This window comes from Trichomonascus vanleenenianus (genome assembly GCF_965637985.1).
Source record: "Trichomonascus vanleenenianus strain CLIB 3782 genome assembly, contig: TRVA0_061S, whole genome shotgun sequence".
In the NCBI taxonomy this organism is placed as follows: domain Eukaryota; kingdom Fungi; phylum Ascomycota; class Dipodascomycetes; order Dipodascales; family Trichomonascaceae; genus Blastobotrys; species Blastobotrys vanleenenianus.
Genome location: NW_027481826.1, coordinates 1 through 18555, shown reverse-complemented (window position 1 = coordinate 18555; position 18555 = coordinate 1). Strand labels below are relative to the sequence as shown.

General features: G+C 48.6%; 6 protein-coding genes and 2 non-coding genes across 8 annotated transcripts; 4 read left to right on the top strand and 4 right to left on the bottom strand.

Annotated features, from left to right (window-relative positions):
- Nucleotides 1-798: 798 nt before the first annotated feature.
- Nucleotides 799-4346, bottom strand: RPA135 (DNA-directed RNA polymerase I core subunit RPA135; the record flags this gene model as incomplete). The annotated part of the gene is made up of 2 exons (XM_076687508.1): nt 799-4070; nt 4118-4346. 2 exons carry the CDS (start codon nt 4344-4346, stop codon nt 799-801), a joined length of 3501 nt encoding a protein of 1166 aa, XP_076538246.1.
- Nucleotides 4347-4652: 306 nt separating this feature from the next.
- THG1 (tRNA guanylyltransferase) lies at nt 4653-5453 on the top strand (the record flags this gene model as incomplete). The annotated part of the gene is made up of 1 exon (XM_076687507.1): nt 4653-5453. One exon carries the CDS (start codon nt 4653-4655, stop codon nt 5451-5453), a length of 801 nt encoding a protein of 266 aa, XP_076538245.1.
- A 349-nt stretch (nt 5454-5802) lies between these two features.
- MRPS16 (mitochondrial 37S ribosomal protein bS16m MRPS16) lies at nt 5803-6216 on the bottom strand (the record flags this gene model as incomplete). Its single annotated transcript, XM_076687506.1, has 2 exons — nt 5803-6085; nt 6134-6216. The coding sequence occupies 2 exons, from the start codon at nt 6214-6216 to the stop codon at nt 5803-5805; spliced, it is 366 nt and encodes a 121-aa protein (XP_076538244.1).
- Nucleotides 6217-8109: 1893 nt separating this feature from the next.
- Nucleotides 8110-11580, top strand: GDH2 (glutamate dehydrogenase (NAD(+)); the record flags this gene model as incomplete). Its single annotated transcript, XM_076687505.1, has 2 exons — nt 8110-8328; nt 8647-11580. 2 exons carry the CDS (start codon nt 8110-8112, stop codon nt 11578-11580), a joined length of 3153 nt encoding a protein of 1050 aa, XP_076538243.1.
- Nucleotides 11581-12001: 421 nt separating this feature from the next.
- TRVA0_061S00166 (flavin-containing monooxygenase) lies at nt 12002-13438 on the bottom strand (the record flags this gene model as incomplete). Its single annotated transcript, XM_076687504.1, has 1 exon — nt 12002-13438. One exon carries the CDS (start codon nt 13436-13438, stop codon nt 12002-12004), a length of 1437 nt encoding a protein of 478 aa, XP_076538242.1.
- A 1655-nt stretch (nt 13439-15093) lies between these two features.
- TRVA0_061S00144 (amidohydrolase family protein) lies at nt 15094-16147 on the bottom strand (the record flags this gene model as incomplete). The annotated part of the gene is made up of 2 exons (XM_076687503.1): nt 15094-15984; nt 16037-16147. 2 exons carry the CDS (start codon nt 16145-16147, stop codon nt 15094-15096), a joined length of 1002 nt encoding a protein of 333 aa, XP_076538241.1.
- A 1616-nt stretch (nt 16148-17763) lies between these two features.
- Nucleotides 17764-17837, top strand: tRNA-Ala(AGC). Its single transcript has one exon. It is a non-coding gene; the product is annotated as a tRNA-Ala (tRNA).
- A 10-nt stretch (nt 17838-17847) lies between these two features.
- On the top strand, nt 17848-17918 carry tRNA-Gly(GCC). The gene has a single exon. It is a non-coding gene; the product is annotated as a tRNA-Gly (tRNA).
- The last annotated feature ends 637 nt before the right edge of the window (nt 17919-18555 follow it).

Here is an 18555-nt window from a genome sequence, read left to right as displayed (position 1 = left end):
CGTTATAATATCTGATCTTTACTATATATATGGACTGAAGCAAGCATATTTGTGCTGATATAAAGTGGTCAAACAAGCAGTTCCTGGGTATCTCCATTGCTCAGCGGAAAGATGAGTCTATCGAGAGCCAAATGCCTGATTTTTAACAGTGGATTGCCAAATAGATTCTGGCCAGAAGCTATCAAATATGCTGCTATTATCAAGTGAAAGAATGAACCATGGTTGTTGGTTGATTATGGGATGGGATTGGACTATAGATTATTAGTATGGTGGAGTCCAGTGCTTGAATGAATGCATCAACGAAGACTCTTTGGTATTATGCTATACACTACACATATTTGGATTCTTTTTCAGCTTTAAGGCGATATGCTTTGAAGCAGCACTGCGAATTGGCAATTATACAAAAAAACCTTGAGGTAACCATTCTTGGTAATTGATACAATTATTGCTTAGCATTACCCTGACATTATATGTTTGCATTTTGGTTTACTCGAAAAGTAGAACCATAGAGAACTAACGTAGATTTTAACTGTGGGTCTTCGTAATGAAAGTAATAACCTCACGAAGCAGAGACCAGCTGCAGAGAAAGAGAGTGAAGGGAGATCATTGATTCCGAAAATATCTCCGCGGGGCGGAGCCTCAAGGGGATTAGGGGGGATTGGCCTCCCCATTACTAAGAGGGAGCGTACATTCAAGGGTCGGTGCTTGTTACTGGAGCTATAAGTGATTCAACTATAATACATTTATGCAACTACTAAGAAAGAAAACATTAAAAAAATCTATACCGTTATTTTTTGATTAAGGAGTGGCGTTGAACTTCATTCTAATGCCCATAGCGGAAAGCTCACTGTCAAGATACTTGAGAACAAACGGAATGGCGACAGTGGCAATTTTATCACCTCCCTGGAATCGGGTGCCCAGGCCATCCTCCCAGGTATCAGTAGTGTTGACAATGGCCGAATTGCCGTGGCCGACCTTGCGGGCACATCGTCGGCATCTAATGACCGCAGCAGTACCCACTCGCGGCACAGAGGTCTGCGTAGTGAGAATAGAACCGCACTGCTTACACAGGTGCGCCTGGGTGTAGTCAGAGCAGTTGAGCAGACGATCCTGTAGCAGGAACGCCGTACCATGGCCAATGAAAGCGTCTCGCTCCATCTCACCGACTCGGATACCACCAGATCGCTTTCGGCCCTTGACTGGCTGCATCGTGAGCCGGTTAACTGGACCAGTAGATCGCACCTGGAACTTATCGTTGACCATGTGTCGCAGACGCTGGTAGAAAACGACACCAATATAAATATCCGCTCTCAGCTCCTCACCAGTGACACCAGAGTACATTGGCTCGTTACCGTGGTAGTTGTAGCCGGCAGCTCTCAGCTGCTCGCCAAAGTGGTCGGCAGCAGTGTGGTCCTCGCTGAACTGCCATGGCGTGGCGTCCTGGGCGAAACCATGCAGCGCACCAGCCTTGCCCGCAAGCGACTCGACAAACATACCAATAGTCATTCGCGATGGGAAAGCGTGCGGGTTAATGATAATATCCGGCTGGATACCGGTCTCACTGAACGGCATGTCGATGGTCGGCCACTTCTGAGAGCACACACCCTTCTGACCGTGTCGCGACGAGAACTTATCACCAATATTTGGCGATCGGTTGATTCGCAGCTTAACAGTAAGGCTCTGGAACTCCTGGTCCCCGTTTTCGTCACCCAGGAGCTTGACTTCGTGCACATAGGCCGGCTCAGAGGACTTGTACAGCTTCACCTTGGTCTTGCCCAGGGTCTCGTCGTAGTAAGCCACCAATGGGTCGCCCTCCTGGAGTAGAGTACCAACAGTAGGCAGACCGTCAATGTCCAGTCTATCCCTCCATTGCTTGGGCCAGGCGTCGGTGCCAAAGCCAAAGTGCTGGGTGATTGGGTCGCCCCGTCGTCTCTTGAGGCCGAGATCAACCTTTTCAACCTTGAAAACGGAACCGTGCGCGAACCCTCGCTCGAGAGCCGACTTGTTGAGAATCATAGCGTCGTCCATATCGTAACCAGTGTAGGAAATAACAGCAACCACAGCATTGTTTCCGTTAGGGAACTCGTCAAGGCCGTAGTTGTCGAACTGCTTAGCCCGCACAATTGGCGACTGTCCGCTCTGCAGCTGATAGATCTTGTTGTCGGACCGGTGCACCAGAGCTGTGCCCGGGGTACCCATAGTTTGCTTACCCATCTGGCACTGGTACATGTTTCGCGGTGACTGGTTGAAGTCGGAGAACGGAGTCATGTTGGCGAGGATCGAGAGAATGTTAGTTGGTGAGTACTCCACGTGCGAGTGGACGTTGTTGGTGATCTCGTCTGGGGTGACTGCGACGTTCATGTAAACCTGCTCGAACGGCCCGACCCAGTCCTCCTTGCCCAATGGCAGGTACTTGACCGGTCGCATCATTCGCGCCTGCTGGGAGAAAAGATAGAGACCCGGGTACTGGCCAGCTCGCGATGGTGGAACGTGGCCGATTTCGAGATTCAGGGGAATGTTATGGGATCCCTCGATCTTCCAGAGTCGCAGGGAGTCAGCCACCCGCTTAGCGTTTTCATGCGAGCAGTAGCCAATGATTCTTCCGTTAAGCTGGACACAGCAGGACCGTGGACCAGCTGCCAGGGTGTCGGGGGAGCCCACACCCAAGGCTCTCAGAGCGTCTGGCAGGCCCGAAACATCGCTTTCCTCAGTAGCGATGACACACTTGTGGGCCAAATGGTTCAGCAAACCACATGGAGAACCATCAGGAGTGTGAACTGGACACAGGAAGCCCCAGGATTCGGGCAGCAGCTTTCGCACAGTAGTGGTCTTGAGCTGGGCGAAGAAAGAACCTCGATGGACCATTCTGAAATGCGCAATGAACCGGTGGAAGTTAATCTTTTCAGCCACGACCGTGTAACCGCTCACCTGCTGCAGATCGAGACCCGACTGAGAGACGAGGTTACCCGTAGACAGGAAGTACTGGAGCTTCTGGCCAATGTTCTCGTTCATTTTGAGGAAAACACGCTGGATGTATTTACGATCAGTGAAGTTAACAGCGGCGCCTCGATTGACGTCCGACACGATCTGGGCCTTGAAGCTGTTGAGGTACTCTTCAATCTTCTCCTTGACAATCATACCGTAGAGGAAGCCACCCAGGAGGATCTCCTGGTGCTGGGCACTATCTGGGTTATCCGGACAGCACTCGCCAGCCACCAATGCATACAGCTTTCGCACCATGAACATGAGGAGCCGGAACTTTGCTCGGTTGTCGTCGCCCAGGTGGACCAGAACGATTCGATTGAGCACTTCCTTACCGACTTCAATATCAGAAACGTCAGGAGTAGCACCCATGACTACTCGGAACTTGTCACCTAGGTATGCGAGGGTCTCTTGCTTCGAGTAGAGGTGGTAGTTGCTCTGGTAGGTTCGCAGCAGCAATTCCAGTCGGTCGGTCAGGAAAGAGTTGTCAGTCTCAGAACCCACGATACCATCGAAAATAGCTCTGTCATTGGTCTCAACAAGAGCCTTGAGGATCATGGCTACAGGCACCAGGTACTCGTTCTTTCGCCACGAGAATCGGAAGGTCACGTTACCGTCATTAAGGTAGTGCAGAACGTTAGTCTGAGAGGTCTGATCCGGTCGAACACATCGGATCTGGATACCGTACGGAGAGTAGGAAGCACCTCGATTGACAAAGGATGGTCGCACAATGGCCATTGGGTGATTTCTTCGCTGGACGATAAGCATTCGAATAAGCTTTTCGATACCATTGACCACGAAGTAGCCACCCAGCTCTTCACTCTCCTCTTTGTGTGCAATCAATTCTTTCGGGGACATGCCCTCGAGGTGACATCGATTCGACATGAGCATGACTGGCAGCAGACCGGCCTCTCGGGACTCAAACTCCTCCGGGCCATCATTTACAGAGTATGCGAACTTCAAAATGAGTCGCGAACGGTATGAGATCATTCGCTCTCGGCACTCACTGGGGTATGTTCTTCGGTTCAGCGTGGTTTTATCTTTAGCGCTCACAGAAGGCTTTGCGATTTGCACCGAATCAATTCGGACTAAACAAGTTGTTAGCCATACCCAAAAAAAAATAATTAAAACGTACACTTGAGCTTATTTCCAAGTCGAGTAGGGTCGTTGCTATCGAAAACAACCTTAGATCCAATGTCCTTAACGGCCAGGTTGAGCAGGCCACCTCCGGGGCCGTCCATCAAGGCATTGAAGGACCCGATGTGAGGCTCGACGGCAGCCTGCAGCATCGGATAGGCGGACTTGTCGTCCGGCGGCGACCTGAAGTACTTCTCTCGCTCTAGAGTATGAAACGAGACCGTCATTTGTTAGTTTGTATGGATGGAAGACGATAAGAATATCGAAAAAAAAAATTTTGTCTTGCAGGGACACTGAAATTTTCATTCAATTTTCGTATAATGTGTTAGTCATCAAATGTTGGCTTAAGGTGCTTAGTTGTACCACGCTTATTCAGCGAAATATTTTTAGTACTATTTAACGTTAAATAAGTGAATATTGGTGCGAAATCCAAATTTCGCGATAATTTAACGTTAAATATGTGAGCATTGGTGATCGCGCATGCATATTTTATATGGGCGCTCGTCCAATCTTACGTATAAGACGGATAGAGAATGGCTAAGTCGCGGTTTGAGTACGTCAAACAGTTTGAACGCGAGAACTATCTGCTACCCGACAGCTGGATCGTCATTAGAGTCGACGGGCGCGGGTTCCACCGGTTTTCGAGCCACTATGACTTCCGCAAACCAAATGACGAGCGAGCACTAAGAGTGATGAATCAAGCTGCCGGGGCTGTGATGCGCAGCATCCCCGACGTCATGATGGCATATGGTGACAGCGACGAGTACTCGTTTGTCCTGCGCAAGAATTGTACACTTTTTGAAAGACGGGAAAGCAAGCTCGTTTCAACGTTTGCCAGCACGTTTACAGCCTACTACATGCAATTGTGGCCGGCAGAGTTCCCGGATCAGCCGCTGGAAATGGCCCATTTACCTACATTTGACTCACGGGCCGTGGTGTACCCGTCTGTGCGGTCTCTACGCGACTACTTCAGCTGGCGCCAAGCCGACTGCCATATTAACAATCTATACAACACAACGTTCTGGACGCTGGTCCAGCAGGGAGGAAGAACGACCCAGCAGGCGGAAGAGGAGCTCTGCAAGACTGTATCAAGTGACAAGCACGAGATATTGTTCTCCAAGTTCGGGATCAACTATAATAACGAGCCGGAGATGTACAAAAAAGGCACTACGCTAGTGCGAGAATACCTAGATGTGGATCCTGAAACAGTTGCCACGCTGAGTTCTCGCCAATTGGAGAGACTCAGGAAGAAGAACAAGGTCGAGGTCAGGGAACTGTACGTTGATATTATCGGCGACGCTTTTTGGAACGAACGGCCATGGCTACTGATGTAATACGACACTTAACGAGCTTCTATGTATATACACGACCAACCGGATTCATGACTTATTATTATCTTCGCAGCCAATTGCGTTCTTGGGGACCAGTCCTCAAACCCCCGTAACTCCGCTTCGCGGAGGATTAATCGCCGAATCCAGGTAGAGGACGGATTAATATATGCTCCGCTTCACCGAGTTTATGTTTTCGATTTATACCATATTACTAATAGCAGTATTATTGCAGCCAATTGTGTTCTTGGGGGCCAGCCCCCAAACCCCCGTAGCTCCGCTTCGCGGAGGTTGAAGTTCAAGTAACGTAATTCTAATATATGTACATGAGATAAATATGCAGATTGGTGGTGGGTTAGTCGAGCTGCTTCATTGGCTTCACCTCCTCACGCTTAGGAATGGCTGGACCCCGCTGTGGACCCGGCCATTGTGGAGGAAGAATGCCAGCTTTTCGAAACAGTCGAGCGACAGTATCGCTTGGCTGAGCGCCCACACCGAGCCAGTACTTGGATCGGTGGAAGTCAATAGCAATGTCCTTGACTGGCTTATCACCTCGCGCCCGCTGTTCGGGTGTAAGCTGTGGAGGGATTGGGTTATAGGTGCCCAAGACCTCAATAGGCAGTTTATCTCTTCCCGATCTACACTTTGTTAGCTTTTATCAATATTCACGTATGCGATCAACTTACCGAGCCTTGGCGACTACGATGTTATAAACTGGAGCAAACTTCCGGCCAAATCGCGCCAGTCTTATCCTAACCGAACCCTTCATTATTGAATCGATGTGTCTTCAACGTTTGGATATCCAGTGAACCAGTGAAATGATCCCGCGCTGAAAAATTTAAACCTAATTATGTTACCTACTTAATTAATATAATAATATGCGGTTAATTAAACAAGTGATATTTCTCTCGAAAATATTTGAGCGCTCGCGCTCTCTCGCAGTCAATAGCTTATAGCACTGCTACGGTGGATCTACGAATTCTGCTACTGTTTCAAAGGTTCAAACTGTTTGACCAATTGAGCCCACCCTCCTTTGAGATGGTTGCGTTTCATTTCGTGTTGGTTTGCAAAGTAGGCAGCGTGGATAAACGGCCAAGAATAGCGCTATGGCATGTAATAGCTCATAAATTTGAGGAGTAATCGCGAGTGACTACCCCTAGAGGCAGGTTACCCCGCGTGACACTCTGAGTTCCTGCGGCTGATGCGGCGTGTCGCTGTTGTTGGGGGGGGGGGGGAGGGGTAGGAATGGAAGATGAGGTGGGGAAATAAATGGGGATAGGCGATGCCGTTTTGCCGCCGAAGACGGCCATCTGTCATATTACACGCTGTATTCCCCACAAAAAAGGGCTTGCGGTAGGTACATCTTTACATTTTGATCCATTTATCCAGTCGCGCGTGTGCGTGCTTTTTTTTTAATCTGAAGGACTCGTCGTACACCCTCATGGATCTTGCGTCAGTGTTGGTTGCATACAGGGTTCGACTATATGCACGGCCTCGCTTCGGAGGGATGGGAAAGGTGGAGAAATAGTGAAAAATTTTGCTCCAACGGCGTAGACAACGTTGTAGAGTACAACATTGGCACTGTGGTCACAAATTTGTGTATACAATTACTAAGCCGCGAGAGTTGACAATGTTTAGTCAGAAATAACTCAAAAAAGTCCGTGTCCCATTTGGGGGAATCTCTTCCCCAGCACGCATAATTTTAGTTACTATGGTGTATTATTCCGTAACAACCACACTGGTCCCAAGGAGATAGGCGTGTAGGAGACGGCATTTGACTATATGGGCGGCAATGTAAGGAAATGTAAAAGGAGCAAGGGATGCATCATCTCATTGCCTCCCTCCACATTTGCGCCTTCTAATGCACCAGGCCGTTTTGTCGCTCCTGCGAGGTGGAAGCGTTTCCTCGAGCGGGCTCATGACCCAAATACGGTTTTACTTTTCTGCCTCATCACGCATCATGCTGCCTAGACAGGACGGCAAATAAAAAAAAAATTTTTTTAAGGTACACAGCCAGTTTGGCCGAATGAACAGGTTGGCAACACTGTCAAGGGGTTAAAAACAGGTTTAATGTGTGTGGGTTAATCGTTTCGAAGTAGGCGCCGTTCCAAGGGATGTCTAGCCAGGCTCCAACCACCAGTTGTAAAGTGAAAGGTTAATTTAAGGTGATAGGTAATAAAATCGGAATTAGCGGGTGAGAAGCCAAAAAAATTACCTAATAAGTTGGGCCAGCAATGGCGGATTAGGCGCGCGGGTCGCCTGAATTGCCTCTAAGCGATGTTGAATGCCATTTCACGGGGTACACAGTGTGGCCCCGAACCATAGTAGTAAAGGCATCGGCTGCAACTATTGCGTGCGTCGGTCGGGCACCGCGATGAGATACTCCCGCCGCGTGCTGGGCGAAAAGCAAAGTGTGGAGTAATAGCTAGCCCGCCACGAGGACAAGTGTTTTCTTTTGTCTTCTTTTCTTCATTTTTGTCCAAATATAAATAGATTTCATATTCCACCTGGTAATTCTTTGACTTTTCCAACAACACCAACAAAAACAAGACTTCCCCCTTTTTATATACACACTCGCTGTGTTTATTTATACATAAAGCCGCCTAGATAGTTCTACAAAGAGCTACTGCTTTATTCCTATCCAGTTATTTATTTTGAAATAATGTCGACGCCAGTCCCAGTCACCAATGGTTCGAGGCCAGCAATTGCCTCTGCGTTGCCTGCTCACATCAAGTCGCTCAAGCCGCGGATTTTGACCGATTCGTCCTCTGGCTACAACTCTGCCACGTTTGAGGGCAAGGAGCAGCAGATGGAGCGGGTCATGGATGAGATTGACCGACACGGGTTTGTTCCAGAAAACCTGATTGAAAACGAAACGAAGGTAAGTTTTTCTCTTTTTTCTCAGCTTTAGGATTTTGGCTCTTCTCGGTTTTGGATTTTTTTCTCGATTTTCGCCTTTTTGGTTTTTAAGCGATTCAAAAAAGATGCGAAATTTTTTTGCTCGGTTTTGAATCGATTAAAGACGCAATGTCTTATGGTTTTAACTCGAAGACTGAAGATCTTTTGGTCTAAACCGATCAAACACTTAAGATATTGGGTTTAAATCGATCAAAGACTTGAAATCTCGGGTCTTCGGCAAATCACCGAGTGACGGAGCGTTCCCGGATATTGAAGATAAAAGATTACTAACAACGGATAGTGGTTCTATAACAACTTGGGCATTGACGATTCGTACTTTGCTACCGAGTCTGTAGACAACATCGTCTCGCATATCCACTCCCTCTACGCCGCCAAGGTGGCCGCCTATGCGCGTGACGATAAGAAGCTCGTGATCCGCCTGGACCGAGAGGCTGAGGACCACGCTGTCTACATTGACACGTCGACTCCAGGCATTTCCAACCTGGAGGGCCCGCGATACGAGCAGCGAATCGACGAAAAGTACCTGACCCCGTCTACCGCCTCCAAGGCCTACCGACTGGAGACCTTCCGATCTGATGGAACTGTAGCCACTTCCGGATCCGGCGAGGCTCAGCAGATGCGATGCTACTTTGTCTACAAGTGTGACTTCCCTGAGCCATCTCCACGAGAGGACGAGACCGATCTCCAGAAGATCTCGGACAAGCAGTTCTACGAGAAGGCTACCGAGCACACCCGGGAGATCTACCAGTCTATCATCACCCAGGCTGTGCGACGAACTGGCCCCGTCATTGAGCTCTACGAGGTGGACGGCACCCGGGAGCGACGACTCATCATTGGTTACCGACAGGGGACCACCCCGGGCTACTTCTCGGCTCTGTCAGATCTCTACCACTACTACGGTTTGACTTCGACGCGAAAGTACGTCGAGCAGTTCTCCAACGGCATCAGCATTGTCTCGATCTACCTGGTTCCGGTTCCTACCACTGCCAAGACGGTCGAGGAGCTCCAGAAGCTCAAGAACTTCCCACCAATCGAGCACTCGATCCACCAGGTCCTTAAGGAGGCGTCTTTGCTCTACTGCCTTCCACAGAACTCGTTCCAGTCGCAGTTCGCCACGGGTGAGCTTTCGCTGCAGGAATCGACCTACGCCCATTCTGGGTTCATCTTCGTGTCGCACTTCCTCAACCGACTGGGTTCGGACTATACCACGCTGCTTTCCATCTGCGATACCAACAACCCAGCCCACTTGGAAGTGTTGGAGCGACTCAAGCGACGATTGCGACAGGAGACCTTCACCCGAGAGTACATCCTCCAAATTTTGGTTCAGCATTTGGATGTTGTCCGACAGCTCTACTTGCAGTTTGCCGATGAGCACTACGTTCAGTCCCATGGCGAGGGCGAAGGGTTCATGCCAACTCTCTCTTACCAGCGACTCCAGCAGAACAACGTGCTGACCGTCCCAGAGATGCAGGCTTACATTCGACGAGCTGCCAACAACGAGCACGAAGTTTTGGTCCTTGAGGCAATGCTCATCTTCAACCGACACGTGCTCAAGACCAACTTCTACACTCCAACCAAGGTCGCTCTGTCTTTCCGACTCGAGCCCAGCTTCCTGCCTGAGCAGGAATACCCACAGCCACTGTTTGGCATGTTCCTCGTAGTGGGCCAGGAGTTCCGAGGCTTCCACCTGCGATTCCGAGATATTGCTCGAGGTGGTATCCGAATCGTCAAGTCTCGAAACCGGGAGGCTTACTCCATCAACGCTCGATCGCTGTTTGATGAGAACTACAACTTGGCCAACACTCAGCAGCGAAAGAACAAGGATATTCCAGAGGGCGGCTCCAAGGGTGTTATTCTACTCAACATGGAGCACCAGGACAAGCCTACCCAGGCGTTCCAGAAGTACATTGACTCGGTTCTGGACTTGCTCCTGCCAGGCCACACCCCCGGCATTAAGGAGAAGATTGTCGACCGGTACGGTAAGGAGGAGATTCTCTTCATGGGTCCTGACGAGAACACTGCTGGCTTGGTCAACTGGGCCACTGCCCACGCCAAGAAGCGAGGCGCTCCATGGTGGAAGTCCTTCTTCACCGGCAAGTCTCCCGAGCTGGGCGGTATTCCTCACGATGAATACGGTATGACCTCTCTGTCGGTTCGAGAGTACGTCAAGGGTATCTATCGAAAGCTTAACATTGACCAGACGACTATTGGCAAGCTCCAGACCGGTGGTCCAGACGGCGATTTGGGCTCCAACGAGATCTTGCTTGGTAACGAGAAGTACGTTGCCATTGTGGATGGCTCTGGTGTCATTTGCGACCCACAGGGTCTCGACCGAGCGGAGCTGGTGCGACTGGCCAAGGCCCGACAGATGGTCAGCAACTACGATATCTCGTTGCTCTCCTCCGTGGGCTACCGAGTCTCTGTTGACGATAAGGATATCAAGCTGCCTTCTGGCGAGATTGTCCAGAATGGTACTACCTTCCGAAACACTTTCCACCTCCGTGGCGGCGATGGCATTCAGGTATTTGTCCCATGTGGTGGCCGACCAGAGGCTATTGACATTAACAATGTGCACAGCCTGATTGATGAGGATGGAAAGACCAAGATTCCGTACATTGTTGAGGGTGCTAACCTGTTCATCACGCAGAACGCCAAGCTTCAGCTTGAGCGGGCCGGCGCCATTGTGTTCAAGGACGCCAGTGCCAACAAGGGTGGTGTTACCTCTTCGTCTCTGGAGGTGTTGGCTTCTCTTGCATTCGACGACAAGGGCTTCTTTGAGAACATGTGCGTTCGAGATGGCGTTGTGCCGCAGTTCTACAAGGACTACGTCAAGGAAGTCCAGTCGATCATCCAGAACAACGCTAAGTTGGAGTTTGAGGCCATCTGGCGAGAGCATGAGCGAACTGGCAAGCCACGATCCATTCTCTCGGATGAGCTGTCCAACGCTATTAACGACTTGACTGAGGAGCTCAAGAGCTCTAACCTCTGGGAGGATGTTGAGTTCCGAAACCTCATTCTCGGGGATGCCCTTCCAAAGCAGTTGATTGCTCAGATTGGTTTGGAGACCATTCTGGAGCGAGTTCCAGACTCGTATCTCCAGGCCATTTTCGGCTCTTACCTGGCGGGCCGATTTGTCTACGAGAAGGGCCCTGCTCCGGGCCAGTTTGCCTTCTTTGAGTACATGGTGCAGAAGCGACAGGGCCTCGCTAACTAGAAAATATCCGTTTGTAATTTATTAGACACCAACGTTTGCATTTTTTTATAACAGCCCTACAATTCAGTTGCTTGCATTCTAATGATCCAGCCGTACACCCAGGGGGTGATAGAGAGTTGCTAACTGTATTAGCTTAATTGCAATAGAATAGAGCCCAGGGCGGGGTTTGGGGGTCCAGTTACTCCTACCTGGGTGTTATTCGAGGGTCAGCCCTCGAGCTCCCATAGCTGGCAGCTCTGCCCCCTTCCCCCTATGACTACTACCAATAGGAGGACGTTTATGGACCATTTCTGTGCAACTCAAAGATTTCCAGTCTTAGCAGGATTTATGCTCATATTCATATCATTGCGCACACCGAGAGTGGTCCTCGCCTGACCCATGAAGCTTGTAAATATGAAAAATGCAAATTTCCATTAGATATTTAATTAGTGAATTCCATTCCGGTTCGAATATCCCCATATTTCGCTTTATACAAGTCAAAGAAATAATTCGTTCTAGGGGTCCAAGGCCCCGAGTCACCAGCCATGGGCAAATCTCTTGCGCCCTTCGCAACATAGGTGGACTTGAGTGGCAGCAGAGGTTGGCTCTGGAGAGCACCCTGTACACGCGGAACTGCAACTGCATACTTCTCCCGATCCATCTGCTTGACCAATCTGCAGAACATCTGCGACGTAGCATCTGCGCCCAAAGTCCAGGAGGCATTGATATATCCGACGATGAAAACAAAGTTAGGAACATCCTGTAGCATTGCATTGTTCCACGCGTACTTTGAGCCAACGTCGACGGTGCTTCCATTTACGACGATCTTAATTCCTCCAAAAGCTTTTAGCTTCAAACCGGTAGCAGTGACTATGATATCTGCCTGCAATCTCTGGCCTCCGTGCAGAATGATTGTATCTCCTTCGATCTCCCTGATTGTTCCGGTTGCCACATCAGCCCGTCCCTCGCGCATGGCTTCGAAAAAGTCCCCATCAGGCGACATGCAAAGGCGTTGATCCCATGGTTTGTATCGAGGCGTAAAGTGCGGATCAACGGGAATATGCCCGGGAAGCTGTTCGGCGGCTTGGTCCTGAAGTCTATTTCTTGCAGCGTTAGGGAAGACTTGACAGAAGCCGTACATAATGACGGGATAAATCAGGAAGAACAAACGAGTCAGATAGAAAGCCCATGATTGCGGTAGAACTTGCGAAAGAGAGCTTTCTCTTTTGGAATTTGGAATGCTCAAGATATACGTCGGGCTCCGTTGAAGCATGGTGACATGGGCCGCTTTCTGAGCCATGTTAGGTAGAAGCGTAATTGCGGTTGCACCACTACCAATAATCACAACATTCTTCCCACTATAGTCGAGGTCTTCGGGCCAGAACTGGGGGTGCGCAATGGTTCCCTTGAAGTTGGTCAATCCAGGGATATCTACCTTGAGCCCCTGGTCATAATCGTAATATCCGGTCCCCATGATGACATGCTTTGCACGTAAGACTTTCTGCTCATTGTTGGCATCATTGACGCTAACAGCCCAGGATTGGCTCTTGTCAGTCCATTCAGCACTAGTAACCTTTTGCTGGAGCCGGATGTGTTTATCAATTCCTGTTTCTGAGACTGCTTCGTGGAGATACTCCATGATGAGTTCGGCGCGTGCAATTGGGCTTTTACCCTTCCATGGCTTCCAGGGGAAGCCAAAAGTGAACAGGTCGGAGTCGGATCGAATTCCAGGGTACCGGAAGAAACTCCAGGTGCCTCCTATTGAGTTGCGTGCTTCGAGTATGATGTAGCGACACCCTGGAAGCTGGGTTTGTATTCGGTAGGCTGCATTGATGCCGGAAATACCAGAGCCAATGATTATCACGTCATAGTCCTCCATTGTGAAATAAAAAATAGGGCTTCAATTGTGGAGGGTATAGTAGCAAATGGTTAGCAGCCAGATAGTTGATTGGTATACCTGTGCCGATTATCAATAATGCTACCGTTCGCTCACACCCAATGGTGAAGAAAAGAGACAAGCAAAATGGCCAGAGACACTTATCCTTTTATATCCACTGAAGACTATTAAAATTATGGGCCGAAGACCTCGGTAGCACTCGACCCTGAATGACATCCTCAGCTTTTTCTGGTTAACCCCAGTCGGCTCATGCAAGATAAAGGATCAACGACGGCTGGATGAGGTGTATTGGTCTTCCGGTACCGGATATAAAGGTAACTCCATAATACCCCCACTTGGTGGAAGCTTCTGCAGCCGAGTCCAGCTCCACAATTGTATGTTTACTTGACTTTAGAACTTGTCTACATGAACTGTTTCTAATTGTTGGAATGTCTGTGGAAGACCAACGATCAAGAAAACAGTATTCAATGGCTTAATGATGAAATCTTTCGGGCAGTAATTTCATTCAGAGCCGTTTTGATAATCTCAAACTGTGTCCTCTCTAAGCCCTTCTGCCATCCAGATTGTAACACTCTTCACTTATAGCTCGACAATCTCCACTCGACGAGCGTCTCTCCACGTCACAATGGACCCTTTGGTACCAGCTGCAGAGTAATGCGTCCCGAGCGGTTGGATGTCGCGAAAGCGGTGGGCGCTACTCACTTCGCTGCAGGGGGAAGATGTGGGGAAATTGACCTCCAAGTTACCTCTGTAACTGGAGAAAAAATATCCACGCCTTTAGCGTTCCTCACGTCCGGAAAAGGCGGGGCGGATGTACAGCTGGCAGACAGTGAGAGGCTCAGCTCCAATACGCATCTGACGATTTCCCCCCCCCCCCATACGGCATGCCGAACTGCGAGGATGCCAGCTCTAAACGAGCGGGGGTGCCGGCGTTTGACTATACGGCATGCCGTAATGCAAGTATGTCTGCGGGCCATTTGCCGACACCGATTGAATTCGAAGCCAACGGGGAAGCAACTTGGATATCCTGCCGCCGTGGTCAATGGGGTGGATGAATCTGAATCACATACTGTCGTCGCAGTAACTTTGATGATGACCTCTGTGCTCGCTTGGACAGTAGGCTCGGGCCCTTCCAAAGAGTAGCACTTATACTGAGAGGGAAATATGTATCACATCTTATCTAGTAATATTCACAAACGAATCGAAATGTGGCGCTCGTCTAAGTTCACTTTGACCTTCTGGGTCCACACCTCGGATGCTTGGTCTGTCCCACATTCGGATTTCGGATAGTTAACCGAGACTCCTCCCCTGATTTTCACTGATCGATGGTCCTTTTTCCAAATCCGTCCTCGTGCGCAATGAACTTCGTACTGCATGGTTCGGATACGGGACATATGTACAGGACGCAACCCGTTAGATCCGACTTCAGTACAGCACAGGTACCCACTTGTACTCTACAATAACCCATGATATTACTTTTTATGACAAATTCTGGTGTCCAGTGCATGGGGAGGTCGATGCACAGGACGACAATTGAAGTGAATTTGAAAACGGTAGCAGGCTAACTAATGAACTTCTGGAATATTATTGAAATTGATTTAGCGAATATCTGCATTCTGTGTAATAAGGCTCAATATCTATTTCTTTCTGAGAAATTCCTGTGCATTCTCCATGAGGACTTTAGACCGCAAGTCAGACTCAAAGCTACTCTTCAGCCCCTCATCAATTGTTTCGGCCAAATGCTCCACCGCTTTTGCCGGAGTCCAGGGATAGTCACTGCCATATAGAAGTCGTGACGAGTCAACCACCCTCAGCAGACCGTGCACCAGGTCAGGAAACGGCATGCCGGCCAGATCAAAGTACACATTCTTCTGCAGCAGAGTCCTGACCTCCTCTGCAGAGACCCGCTGTTCTGCAGGAAGAAGCACACTGGAGAACTCAACGACCCGCTGCAACAAGGGCGGAAATGTTGCTCCGCCATGGCACACCAGAAAAGTAAGATCAGGACATCGGGTGACCGTTCCCGACAGTAGTACGCTGGTCAGAGCTCGGGTCGTGTCGAACATAAACTCAAGCATTGGGCTTGGAATACCTGGCTGTGGCCGAACCGCTTGTATAGACGATGCGTCATGCGAGCATCGCAGGTGGCAGGTCGTGGGGTGGAAGAACACAATTGTTTTGCGGGAATTAAGCTTGTCAAATACTGGGCGGAACCGCTCGTCCCCCGGATAAATCCCATGGGAATTGGTTAGAATCTGAAACCCAATGGCACCAAGCTCGTCGATTGCATAGTCAATCTCGGCCAAAGTACCTTCTACGTCCGGAAGGGGCAGTGAGGCAAAGAAGCCGAATCGATCCGGATGGGACGCACAGATTTTTGAAAACTCAGTGTTCATCAGGCGCGTTAGTTTTCGCGCTTCCGCATCATTGCCTGGCGAAAGGTTTGTCCCGGGAGACGAGATGCTCAAAATGGATTTCTTGATATTGAGTTTATCCATCAACGCAATATGAGTGAGGGCATCCCATTCCTATCAATTCAATTGTCAATCTTGCTTTACAAAATTTCCTTCTTCAACTTACCGGCATCCCGGGCATTCCATCCGGATTCCCCTTGCCTGCGTATGCATTGTTCAGGCAGTACTCTCGATAAGCAGGGGGGACGCAATGAGCATGAACATCAATTCTCTCCATTTTTATTTGTTGCTCGCTCTCGGGATAACCAATTGAATTTATATAGTTACGGATACCCGCATCCCCGGTCGCCGGCCTTGTCGGAGTAATTTTCCAGATGTGGACGCTAGATTACGGTAGGCTTTTTTGTACAAGTGTGGCATGTGTACCCGGAACATCAGTGCACCGCCCATGTTACATCGGTCATGAGAGCTACGCATAAGCATGATATTAAAAATTATTTATAATGTGCTGAAGAACATGATATTAGCGAGAGTCGATACTGATGAGGCACTAACGGTGCTAGTAAATTCGTAGTCCTAGAATGCACTATTGATTTCCCCCTTCTCATCAATCCATATATGGTGTACGTTACAACGCGTTGCATTTTTCTCTCCCACGCACCCATTGTTTAGGATTAAGCTTCGTATGTAAGGGTGAGAAATTAGTCTCTCTACCATTGAATCCCTTTGCTCACATTTTTAAAGCCCTTCAAAAATCATGTAGAGTCTTTCTTTATTGACTGCTAATAGTGGGACTTTCGTTTTTTTGTAGGAATTCGAGCTTTTCGGTACCAGGAGACTTTGAATCAAATGTGTTCCTGACCAGGCGCCCCTTCTTTGATCGGACGGTCAGGATAAACCTAGCGCAGTACATCACCTACTGCCTGTGGTGAAGGCATTGAACGCGAGGAACAGTTTGTAATATCTGGCTTTTCAAATTCCGAAATCGGCGAGTCGAGCAACGTCACGAACATGTACGAACCATGGAGAATTCGCTGGAACCTTTCTCCAACCAAGGTCTTTCACACGACCAGACGGGTTGCTGGGACTGCTTGAACAGACTTGGGCATTACAAGCGGCAGACCGGAAATAAAAGTCGGATTAACCACACTCATGGCGAAACTAGCTTGCTTCTGTTCGGTACATAACGCGCATTTTAAATATGCTCTGCTACTGTACCGTATATGTCGACTTATGACACGCCCCAATCGCACCCTGTCGCCTGCATGACAGGCTTTTGGGTAACTTAAGTACAATGCAAAACGTGATGTCTGGCACAGATCTTTTCCGGCATTTTTATTTTGCGGGAGAGGTGCAAATGTCATCTAGGATGTTCCACCTGTTCTTGATCAAGAAGAAAGGGTTTTCCCTCGTGCTATTAGCGCCTCGGCGCCAAGAAAATCGGCCCCATTAACCAAAGGTTTTTAATTTTCATTGCTTTGTTATAATATGTTGAAATGTCTTGAAATGTCTGCTCAGAGGACAAATATGTTGATGTGCTATGTACTATATAAGCCTAACTTGGTGACACAGTCGAAATGGGCTCGAAATACAGACGATCATTCATTCAACAGGCAGGTGAGAGATCAAATGCTGGAAAGAACTGGACACTAAATTGAAATCAATTTTTTTTTGCTTTTCAAGCACTTGAGTGTTCCAAAATTCCGATGATTTCGGATGCCAGAAATACAAAGCATCATAACTCAATGAATATTGATCCAATATTAATAAATTTCAGACAACCATTATCCTCTTACAATGATATATCTTCTCGAAAGGTCAAATTGGCAAAATTCTCCAAATTTTAGACTTTCCAGCTTAACATTAACTTAAAAAAATTTTCGTCAACAAATTGGGCGTCTGGTGTAGTTGGTTATCACATTCGCTTAGCATGCGAGAGGTCCCCGGTTCGATTCCGGTGTCGTCCAATTTCCTTCTGCGTTAGTGGTTTAGTGGTAAAATTCATCGTTGCCATCGATGAGCCCCCGGTTCGATTCCGGGCTAACGCAATTTTTTCGCGATCGATCGATCGATCGATCGATATATACATGCATGCATACACGGTTGGAAAAATTAGTATGGCGAAAATCGATTTTTTGATTTTTGGCCTAATTTTGTATGGGGAATCCGTTATATATGTATACATGTGCATGCACCGCGGCCGTTAACATATATATATATATATATCGCGCGCGCGCGCGGCGCCGACCGGCCGCGGCCGGATCCGATATCCGCGTCGGTCGGCGCGTTAATTATAATTAATTAACACGTGCGCGTATAACGTACGTACGTTATAACGTCGCGTACTAGCTATAATCGTCAATTGCAATTAATATATATTCTCGAGTTGATCAATCCGGACAAGCACTAAACGTCTACGATCTGTTGGAGGCTAAATAGATCTAGGCAATAGATTCCTATTATGGCTCCTGGGGGGTTGGGGTGTGAATACCTTGAGTACAATGTTAGCAAGAACAACAGTATCAATGTTGGACGGGCGAACAGGTACACAGGAATATCAAGTAGTATGAGCAATAACACACGTAAGTCAGGGACAGAGCGTACAACGATGTCTAGGAGTCTCAGGTGGATTATGGATCAGACTAGTGATGATAGACGGCAACAGGTTCACAGAATAGAAACGGT